The sequence below is a fragment of the Ipomoea nil genome, unplaced genomic scaffold (genome assembly GCF_001879475.1).
Source record: "Ipomoea nil cultivar Tokyo-kokei standard unplaced genomic scaffold, Asagao_1.1 scaffold0188, whole genome shotgun sequence".
Classification (NCBI taxonomy): Eukaryota; Viridiplantae; Streptophyta; class Magnoliopsida; order Solanales; family Convolvulaceae; genus Ipomoea; species Ipomoea nil.
In genome coordinates this window covers 103149-115119 of record NW_017616616.1, presented here as the reverse complement: position 1 = coordinate 115119, position 11971 = coordinate 103149, and the positions used below count along the sequence as shown (strand labels likewise).

The 11971-nt window shown below is 36.3% G+C and overlaps 1 protein-coding gene across 1 annotated transcript; it reads left to right on the top strand.

Moving 5' to 3' along the window:
• Positions 1-3707: 3707 nt before the first annotated feature.
• On the top strand, positions 3708-10409 carry LOC109186138 (systemin receptor SR160-like). The gene is made up of 3 exons (XM_019336060.1): positions 3708-4254; positions 4367-6259; positions 9975-10409. The coding sequence occupies exons 1-3, from the start codon at positions 3708-3710 to the stop codon at positions 10310-10312; spliced, it is 2778 nt and encodes a 925-aa protein (XP_019191605.1). The 3' UTR covers positions 10313-10409.
• Positions 10410-11971: the final 1562 nt, after the last annotated feature.

Here is an 11971-nt window from a genome sequence, read left to right as displayed (position 1 = left end):
ATTAATGACTAACCTTAATGAAGCAAACCGCATCTCTCCATTGCGCTAACAACGATGATGATCCACAACAGAAGAAAACTCTTGAATTCTCCCATCTTCACTGTCGGTGTCAGTATACCCGATGCAGCATCCAATGGTACATTTAAAAAATTTATTGGTAGGACTTAATTACCAACATTAATAGTCATGTGAAATGAAGTGGTAATCATGCCAATGTACCAAATATAGCATATTACCATGAAATAATAATTATTATGAAAGGTAATAAAATAAGAGTAGTCCCTAAACTTAATAACAGTAATTAATAATGCCAAATTTTAACTTAATAAATGGTAAAACTGTAATTAAGGGATGCCAAATACTAATCTCCAATTTTACCACATAATAATTAATTATGACTATTATGATACTTAGGGAGACTGAAATTAAAGTAATAACCAAATTACCATTATACAGACAATATACCAACTATATTACTTTTGCCATGAAATTAAAGACTTAATATTATTATTAAGGCCCTGAAACTATTGATAGATTAAAGAATTAATCAACTTAAACAATAGTTATAGTTCTTAATGGCCAAAATAACAATTAACTCCTTAATGTCTTTAAACAGGCCAAGACAATAATTATAGCATTTAATCACTCAAATTAGGCTCATAAACCTCAATGGCCCAAGCGAATTATAACATGAATAAAAATGGTCTAAGTACTGAAATAGACCCAAAACTTAATATTATTACCAACGATGAATACCAAAATATGGTCGTTAGTAATAATTAAAACTTAATAAACATGTTATAAGGAGCTATAATTATTATTAAAATATCAATCAAAATGGTGAGATCCATACTTTAATATGACCCAAGATAGGTCCCAAATAGCTTGTTCAAAAATAGGTTCTAAAGTCCCAAAGACACATAAAACTAGAATGTGCTCAAAAATTAAGGGGAAACCAAAACAAGCTACTTTAGTAGGTCATAATATCTAAAATTGACCTAAGGATCCAAAAATTGAATGGTATTTAATAATAAATTTATGAGTTAATAATATGCTAAATCTAACTTTAATGCATGCTATTATGAATGTATAATTATAACAATAATTTATAAATATACGTAGCATGCTTGGATGTGCAAATTAATACATCATTAACCCATATATACTAAATAAATTGCAATACTTCAGGCAATTAAATATAACCTCAATATTAAATTAAAATTCAAATAGCAAATTTAAATCTTAATATTTGCCAAAAGTTGAATAATAATTTAATTATGAATTTAATGCCAAAATTAAGAAAACTAAAGGGCATCAATATTCCAAAATTATGCAATTACTTTATATTTACCATTTGCCAAAATAATATACAATATTAATTAAGATAATATTAATATGGCAAATTAAAACCTAATAATTACCATTTATCATTTATCATAATTAATATGTATAAAATAAAATAAGGCAAATAAATATATATGGTAAATGAAAGTAAACATATTTTAGTGTAGGCGCATTTATTACCATTTCCTTTTCCTCCTTTCTCAAATAAGGAGCGCTGACTTCCTCCACTAATGCGGCGCCGAGAAACAGAAGCTGCATCGTCGGACCAGACCAAACGTCTCCGGAAGAGAGAGAGAGAAGCGGCGGTCGCCGGAAGCCAGCCCGCTCCGCCTTCTCGCCTGACCGCAACGCCAAACATCAACGCCAACCGCCGTCGATGAAGAAGCAGCAGCAGCCGACTGAAGTAGGGGAGATGGAACAGTGACGATTCGCCGGAAAGTCCATCCGGTCTCCACCATCTCATCTCGTTGTAACGCCACTTCGCCGCCGTCGATCTCCACCCGCAACTTCTCGCCGTCGTCTAAAACCAGACCTAGCGCTGCCCAAAGCTTGAGGGGCAGCAACCAGGCCGGCGCCAGCATCGCCTGAAGGATGAGACGAAGCAGAACGTCGCGGCAACCCAGCTTCGAGGTGCGCTCGGATTCTTTTTTTTTTTTTTTTTTTTTTTTGTCGTCGCTCGGAAAGCATAGACGAAACCTCAGTCACCCACGCAGCGCCCAATGACGTTGGTTGCAGCCACCGTCGCCTCCCACCGTCGTCAACAGCAGAGACTCGTAACAGGCACCCAACGGTCGCCGGCAGGAGAAAAAAAAAAAAGATCATAATTTCGAGAAAAAAAAAAAACGAAATTAAATTTCTTAATGCCAAAAAATAATAAAAATTCAGCAGTTACAAAAATCATATACAAAATCTTATGTATATGAAACAAATTAATGTTGATTGAAGCAAAACAATCAACCAGGTAGAGATTGATAAAGGCTCTGATACCAAATGTTAGATATACAATAGTCTAACTATATGAACCATAATATACGAGAAACCTAACCTCGTATGATAGCGGAAGCGTAGCCGTGTTGATCTCTAGCCATAGTTGATGTTCCTGTTGTGTTGCCTCTTAACGGTAGACCGTCAGCCATGTTTTGCCTCAGACCTGACTCAGAATCCTAGATGGTGTATTGGTATCTACTGAGCGATCTGAGTACCGTAACTGAATGTGGTAACTAATCCATAATCCTGTATCCCATCAATCCAGGTTATATTAGGCACAGAGTTTGGTTGACTAACAACTACTAGTTATTAAGTCCAACCAGACCACTTAATAAGCCTAGTCAACTTGCACCACTTAATTAAGGCCCTAATATATAATATATAATATATATTATTAGGGGAAATCTTACACATCACGGTTGCAATCCACCTATTGTTCATAGAGATATCAAGTCCAGTAATATACTCATCGACTCTGACTTCAATGCCAAGATTGCAGACTTTGGACTTGCAAAGATGATGGCGAGTGAAGGAGATCTAGAAACAGCATCTGCTATTGTGGGAACCTTTGGTTACATTGCCCCAGGTACATTTTTTTTTTATATCTTCATCACTTCAATTCCCACTGATTTTTATACTTGCATAATCACATATATCATGAGAATGCAGAATATGGCAGTACAAGAAAAGTGGATACGAAGAGCGACATGTACAGTTTTGGCGTAATTCTCTTGGAATTGAGAACTGGAAGAGAAGCCGTGCCTGCAAATGAGGATATGAACCTGGCACAATGGGCACACAAACACCAAAGAGAAGGTGATCTGCACACTCCGTGGTACCCCAATCTCCTTGTTGACCGATGTTAGCAAGGTGATCTGCACACTTGTTGCCTTCTCTCAAGGTATGATGGAACCGAATCGTGCTGAAAGCTTTCGCAAGGAATTTACAATCCTTGACGATAGTTGACGTTGGTTCCTGCGTTTCCTCGGTCTCTTTCATGACAGCAATAACCGCTTCAGAGTCAAATTCTAGAATCCCTCTCCCCCAACCCTTAGCCCTTGCCAGCCGTAGATCCTCCCTTAGGCCCCACAGCTCCGAACATATTGTTGTTGTTGTTATCATATGTTTATTTATAAAATTAATTATTTAATTAATAGTAAAATAATACCAGCAGGATTTTATGTTGTGTTGTTCAATGACTTATGATAACACTGACTTTGACTTTGAGTCCAAGTGACCAAGTCCACATTAAGCAATACAATAATATAATAGATGAGAACAGCTGGAAGAGCAATTGCTAGCTCCTCCGATATGATCCTCACTCACTCCTCACCATCTTATTATTATTATTAGCTTAATTAATTAATTGTTTGAAGATGCTGCTGCACCACCCTATTCATCATGTCTTCATCTTCTTCATGCTCCTTTTCTCCTTCCCAAATTATTCACAATCTTTAACCACTTATGAGGATGATGAAAGGGCTATTTTACTTATCCTAAAACAACACTGGCGATATCCATTTTCACTATTTGAGCAGTGGAACTCCACTTCCTCCCCATGTGACTGGCCTGGAATTTCATGCAACTTCAATGCAAGTGTCACATGGATATCTCTCTCCGGAATGAACATCCCAGGATCATTCCCGGCCTCAACTATTATATGCCAGCTCAACAACCTTGTTTCAATCAATTTGAGTTCCAATAATCTTTGGGGAACTAAACCAGCTAACCTCTCCAGCTGCTCAAAGCTTGAAGAGTTGGATCTATCTGCAAATTATTTCACAGGAAAAATACCAGGAGATTTATGTACAACTCTTGTGGAATTGGACTTGTCTTCCAACATATTATCAGGTGTGGTCCCTGAGACCCTTGGTGATTGCTCAACCTTGGAACTTCTAGATCTATCCAACAATAAATTCTCTGGTGAGTTGCCTGAGTCAATTAGTTTGACTAGCTTGAAGACACTGGTTTTATCATTCAATAATTTTGTGGGTGGCTTGTCTGAGTCATTGTCTAATTTTGTGGGTAAGCTTAGAGACCTTAGATTTGAGTTCAAATAACATCTCTGGTTTGATTCCCTCTGAAATTTTTAACGACCCTAAGAATAGCTTGAAAGTGTTGTACCTTCAGAATAACCTGTTTACTGGTCCAATACCTGAGAGTATAAGCAACTGTTCCCAATTGGAATCTCTTGATCTTAGCTTTAATTACCTTAAAGGGAAGATACCATCTAGCCTCAGATCCTTGTTGAAGCTCAAGGATTTGATCATTTGGATGAATTGGCTTGAAGGGGAAATCCCGAGGGAGCTAACGTACTTGCAGTCTTTGGAAAATCTGATTCTTGATTTCAATGAATTGTCTGGGCCAATGCCTGAAAGTCTCAGCAACTGTACTAATTTGAAATGGATTTCTTTGTCGAATAATTTGTTGAGTGGTGCTATACCAGCTTCATTAGGGCACTTGTCTAGTCTATCCATTCTGAAGTTGGGAAACAACACCATCTCTGGGAACATACCTGCTGAGTTGGGGAATTGCCGCAGCTTGTTATGGTTGGATCTCAACACCAATTTCTTGAACGGTACTATCCCACCTGCTCTGTTCTTACAATCTGGCAATATTGGAACGACATTACTTACTGAGAAGCAATATGTGTATATTAAGAATGATGGAAGTGAGCAGTGCCACGGAGCAGGAAATATACTCGAATTTGGTGGGATTACACAGGATCGCCTTGACAGGATTTCAATGAGGTGTCCCTGCAATATTAATGCAGGCTACTGGGACATTGCACAACCAACATTTCACCACAACGGATCCATCTTTTTCCTTGACCTTTCATACAATAAGTTGGAAGGCAGTATTCCAAAGGAATTAGGTTCCATGCACTATCTCTTTTTTCTGAATTTAGGGCATAATGATCTCTCTGGTCCAATACCTCAAAAACTTGAAGGCTTGAAGTATGTTGAACGCCTTTATCTATCACACAACCGACTCAATGGCTCAATTCCACAAACATTGACCAATCTCATATCTCTTTCGGTTCTAGATCTGTCTAATAACCAACTTTCTGGAATGATACCTTGTTCAGGTCAATTTGCAACATTAACTGGAGAATCATTTGCGACTAATTCTGGCCTTTATGATTGCTATCATCCTCAGTATGGCCTAGAACCAAGTCCAAGTTTAAGTTCAATTTCTAAGTCTAGCAGATCAAAGAAAAAGCATTATATCATTATAGGGTGTGGTGTAATTGCAGGGCTACTAATTTGGTTAGTAACTCAGTTACTCGTGATCAGACTTGCAAGGAAAGGGAGAATGGAAAATGATGGAGAAGAATGGAGTATGGTTTCATTTCAAAGATTGGGATTCAATAAATGGGATATTTTGGGTGGTTTGACCGATCAAAATTTGGTTGGAGATGGAGGGTCAGGAAAAGTATATAGAGTGATCACAAAGAAAGGCAAAAAAGTTGCTGTTAAAAGTATAAGGCATGAACGAAATGAAGGCCACATTTTGGAGAAGCAGTTTATAGCAGAGGTTAAGATCCTTGGGGGAATTTGGCACAACAACATAGTGAAATTGTTATGCTGCATCAGAGGAAAGACTACAAAGCTTCTTGTGTATGAATACATGGACAAACAATGTGCTCACAAATGGTTGCATGGAAATAAAAGAGGCTTAACTACTCAAGTCTTGCAGTGGGAGAGGAGGCTAAAAATTGCCATCGGGGCTTCACAAGGGCTTTGCTATATGCACCACAGTTGCAATCCACCCATTGTTCATAGAGATATCAAGTCTAGTAACATACTCGTCGACTCTGACTTCAATGCCAAGATTGCAGACTTTGGACTGGCAAAGATGATGGCGAGTGAAGGAGATCCAGAAACAGCATCCGCTATTGTGGGAACTTTTGGTTACATTGCCCCAGGTATGTTTTTTATATCTTCAACACTTCAATTCCTGCAATGCTTTATTGCAATGCTTTACGGGAATGCAGAATACAGCAGCACAAGAAAAGTGGATGCGAAGAGCGACATCTACAGCTTTGACGTAGTACTCTTGGAATTGACAACGGGAAGAGAAGCAGTGACTGGAAATGAGGATATAAACCTGGCACAATGGTCACACAAACACCAAAGAGAAGGAAACTCGGCTGCAGATGCCCTGGATGAAGAGATCAAGGATCCACATTATATGGAGGCAATGATCATTGTTTTCAAATTAGGCCTTGCGTGCACTTTGAATTCCCCATCAAGCAGATCGTCTATGAAAGATATTTCACAGATTCTTCAAAGATGCAACAATGCCTTTGAGAGAGCTATTCCAAATGGAGCGACGGAAACTCAAATCAACAGTGAGAACAACCATTTGTCTTCAAGGAGTGGATAGACAATATTTCCCTTTTTCCTTTAGAATGGACTTATCCCATTGCAAAATCATATGTTTAATGTGACTTTTGTACTTAATGGCCAATTTGATTTTACTCGTAATACTTACGTTTTCCTCATAAATAATAATCAATTAACTTATCCTGAATTAGTATTACACTTTTTTCAAACCCTAAATATAATCATATAAAATGCAACTCCACTTTATTTCCTTGATTTTCTTAGATGTTAAGAGAAAGATAAACTTTCTGGTGCAGATTAGTAAGTATATTGGAGTTCCAAAAATAAAAATATTCACAGGAAACAGGCAACTTAAGCAGTGGATGAATTAATGAAGCATGTTTACCTGTTCACAGCCGTCGCTTGCGTCTTCAAGCTCGTACGATCATGCCCTCATCTCAAACCTCTTCTACACATTGCTGCTGTGACAACTCCGGGAGTAGGTGGTGGTCATGTTCCACCTCCGGCACCGATTCCGGCGACTGTACCACCTCCTCCGTCACCACTAATTTCAGTAACTCAGGCTGCACCAGCTGCTAATTGGCCAGAAATCCTTAAAAAGTGTAATGGATGCGATTGTCCTGAATTGGTATTACTCGGAGTTGGCAGCAATTTATATTAGTAATTGTGGAGTGAGTAGTAAAGGAAATGGTTTGGGCAACCACTTCGTGGGAGAATTTGAAAAAATATTGTTTGTTTTTTTCCTTGTAATTTAGGACGACAAATTAAGATGAATTATTTAATTGGGTAGGATGATACTTAGACCAATAATTGAGATTTTTTCTTCAGTTTTTTTTTTTTTTTTTTTTTACCCCAACATTCATTTCATCATTTACTATCTCACTAAATCTCAAAAATCCCATTCTTTCTTATAATTTTAATTTTTTATAAGTTTTGTATGGATCCACCTTTTCAAATTAACTATATTTTAACTATCTCTTTATTTATTATCATTATAAAAATTATAATTGTAATTATAATTATTATTGAAAATTAATCGCAGTCGTCCACGTGTCTAGATTTAATGAATTAGGTGTAATTTTTTAAAAAAGAACGTGATGGTACTTTCGTAAATAAATTGAACTTTGGTACAAGTAACATGTGTTAAAATTGCGAGTAACTGGTACAAGTATGCAAATAAAAAATGCAAGTTAAATCACTTAAGAGTGCAACCATTTTCACTTAATAGTGCAAGTAATTTATCTTTTTAACATTGATGCAACTAATGATAATGTCTTTCATATTGGTGCACTCAATGATCATATTAGGTGCACTTAATATTGATGCTCAGTGTACATTATTTGTTACACTTTTAATACATTTTACTTGCACTTGGATGCACTATATTAAATTGTTACATACACTTTTAAGACATTTTATTTGCACTTCAAAGGAGCAGTTGGTTTTTACCTGATCCGTCTCCAATAATAAAAAACTTTTTGGTTACATATTTTTGTTCAATGGATTTTGTTGAACTTTGATTCCCACTAATGAACTTCAATAACATCGACTCCAAGTCCAAGTCCTAGTCAAAGTCCAAGTCCACCCAACTTTGTTGTTCACACTTCACATTAAGCACTACACCGTAAAGGAAGTGGAGTGATGGATGAGCAATATAATATAATAGACCGGGAAGACCAAGCTAGGATTGGATCTTAATAATGCTCCTCACCATCATTTTACATTAAACCATGCTTGCATTTTGGTTTAATGTTCACTCTGATATTATTACCTTATAATTAACTAATGAATTGTCTGAAAATGCTGCAGCAGCATCCTATTCATCATGCCTTCTTCTTCATCTTCATCCTCCTTTTGTCCTTCCCAAATGATTCACAATCTTTAATCACTCATGAGAATGATGAAAGGGCTATTTTACTTAGCCTAAAACAACACTGGGGAAATCCATTTTCACTTGAACAGTGGAACTCCACTTCCTCCCCATGTGACTGGCCTAGAATTTCATGCAACTTCAATGGAAGTGTCACTGAGATATATCTCTATGATAGTGGCCTCAAAGGATCATTCCCCCCAAAAATTATATGCCAGCTCAATAGCCTTTCTTCAATCAATCTCAGAACTAATTATCTATGGGGAACTATACCAGTTGGCCTCTCTAGTTGCTCAAAGCTTGAAGAGTTGGATCTATCCGAAAATTCTTTCACAGGAAAAATACTAGGTGAGTTGTTTTCCATGAAAGAACTGCGTAATTTAAATCTTCAACAGAATATGTTGTCCGGTGAGATACCGACGATACCCATGGTGGCTCACAGGTTGGAGTATCTTGATCTTTCAAGTAACCATTTGAATGGATCAATACGAGAAGATATAGGAAATTTATACAACCTTAGCTACTTAAATTTGTCCAACAATTCTTTGAATGGATCAATACCAAGTGAATTATTTTCCATGAAAAGATTGGGCAGTTTAAATCTTCAACACAACATGTTGTCTGGTGAGATACCCACACCCATGGTGGTTCACAGTTTAGAGTATCTTGATCTTTCAAGTAACCATTTGAATGGATCAATACCAGAAGATATAGGAAATTTATACAACCTTAACTACTTAAATTTGTCCAGAAATTCTTTTACTGGTCCAATACCTGATAGATTGTCACAGTTGCATCAATTGTCTCATCTTTCGCTTTCTTTTAACAAAATGACTGGTGAAATACCTGGAAAACTGGAATTATTTAGTTTGAATGATATTGATCTGTCGCATAACAACTTATCTGGAGACATATGGGTAATTTTTAGCCGTCTGACTGCTATCCATCTGAGTGCTACACTGATAATTGATATTTGTTCGAACAACCTTTCTGGGAGAATCCCTTATAAGCAACTGAAGGAAAGTTTTGAGCATAGCTGCTTTGATGGAGCCAATTTATGCTCAGATGAAAAGGAAAATGGATTGCCAGCATGCTCTACAGACTACTGGTGTTCTGATTACATAGCATGCAGTTCCAAGGCTAATAGTAAATCAAAGAAAAAGAGTAATTACATCATCATAACTTGCGGTGCAATTGCAGATATCAAGTCTTGTAACATACTTGTCGACTCAGACTTCAATGCCAAGATTGCGGATTTTGGACTGGCAAAGATGATGGCGAGTGAAGGAGATCCGGAAACAGCATCTGCTATTGTGGGAACCTTTGGTTATATTGCCCCCGGTACATTTTATTTTTTTATCTTCATCATTTCAATTCTCATTGATATTTATACTTGCATAATCACATATATCATGAGAATGCAGAATACGGCAGTACAAGAAAAGTGGATGCGAAAAGCGACATCTACAGTTTTGGCGTAGTTCTCTTGGAATTGACAACGGGAAGAGAAGCAGTGACTGGAAATGAGGATATGAACCTGGCACAATGGGCACACAAACACCAAACAGAAGGGAACTCAGCTGCAGATGCCCTAGATGAGGAGATCAAGGACCCACGTTATCTGGAGGCAATGATCGCTGTTTTCAAATTAGGCCTTGCATGCACTTTGAATTCCTCATCAAGCAGGCCGTCCATGAAAGATATTTCACTGATTCTTCAAAGATACAGCGAAAACACTCATCTGTCTTTAGAGAACCAATAGACAATATAATATTTCCACTTTACTTTTGAATGCAAAATATTTTGCAATGGTTTGTTTAGTTTAATTTCACTATTGCACTCACAGTGCAGTTATGCTGGATCCTTTATAATTCATAATGCAACTCCACTTTGTTTCCTTGATTTTCTTAGATGTTAAAGTGATAAATAAACTTTCTGGAGCTCAATAGTAATTGCATTATTGGAATTCCAAAATTAATAATATTCAGAGGAATTGAAACATGCATGCAACTTAAGAGTGAATTTCATTTTTGGTCCTACTATTATAGGGCGTGTCCAATTTTAGTCCACCTTAATTTTTTTTTGCTACTTTATAACCACTATTATTGAATGTGTTCCACTTTTAGTTCCATCGTTAGTATTTCCATCAAGAGGCCGTGTAATTTAGGGGTATTTTGACCTTTCTTCTCATCCAAGACTATGTTTGACTAAAGAAATGAGAACATTAAACCTAAAACCTAAGAAACCTCGTCTGCCCATGTTGGAACGAACAAAACAATGTAGGTTTGGCTTCCCATTCTCGTTGTTCGAAGAGCATCTTCGAATATCGAAGGAGGAGGACGAAGTGCCTGGATTAAAAGAGAAGAGACAAACATAAAAAGACCAAAATACCCTTTGATTATACGGCCTCTTGACGAAAATATTAACGGTAGACTAAAAGTGGAACACATTCAATAACAGTGGTTGTAAAGTGACAAAAAAAATTAAAGTGGACTAAAATTAGAAACGCCCCTATAACAGTAGGACCAAAAATGGAATTCACTCTGCAACTTAACTATTTGGAGGAATTAATGAAGCATGTTTACTAGTTCACAGGCTTTGCTTGCGTCTTCAAGCTCGTACGATCAATTATATACACCATGATTGCATCAAGATATCAACTCTAGCAACATACTCTTAAAGTCCCAGAGTTTGAATTCAATACTAAGATTGCAGACTTTGCAAGGAGGACACAGTTCTAAAATTGTTCATAATTATGAATATAAGTTCAAAAATTATGAACATAAAGTTCTATAATTATGAATATAGAATTGTGAACATAATTATGAACATATAGTTCTGCAATTATGACTATAGAGATTCAATAATTGTGAATATGAAGTTCAAAAATTATGAATATATAACTTTATAATTATGAACATATAGTTCAGTAATTGTGAATATAGAGTTGAATAATTATGAATATGAAATTCAAAAATATGAATATATAGCTTTATAATTATAAACATATAATTCAATAATTATGAACATAGAACATTGTCTACTTTGCAAGGCGGTTTCACAGCATAACGATTGATTGAAGTAAACGCCGGGTCATTAACTCAATTCTAGGTATTCTGGTCCAAATATGTTACACTAAAAGAAAAGTATTTAAATTGAATTTTGGTTTAGAAATCCGGTAGCAGAGTATGTAGACTCCAAGTCCAAGTCCACCCAACGCAATTTATGGTTCAAATCGAGCAATACACCAATCAAGTCATTCTCATAGTCAGGACTAATTTTTGAGGGACAAATAATTATAAACAAGAACACGAATTATAATTGAATTTTAAATACTTTGTAATTAAGTAGAAGATTTTTTTTATTTTTTTTATTTGGTAGCAAATTATATTGCCATCAAATTAATTAATTAATTAATAAT

Bases quoted from the DNA above. Each gene is read 5' to 3' on its own strand.
- LOC109186138 (XM_019336060.1), top strand. From the start codon at position 3,708: ATGCTGCTGCACCACCCTATTCATCATGTCTTCATCTTCTTCATGCTC. The intron at 4,255-4,366 runs GTGAGTTGCCTG...GGGTAAGCTTAG, and splicing joins ATCCAACAATAAATTCTCTG to AGACCTTAGATTTGAGTTCA. The intron at 6,260-9,974 runs GTATGTTTTTTA...ATGAGAATGCAG, and splicing joins TTTTGGTTACATTGCCCCAG to AATACGGCAGTACAAGAAAA.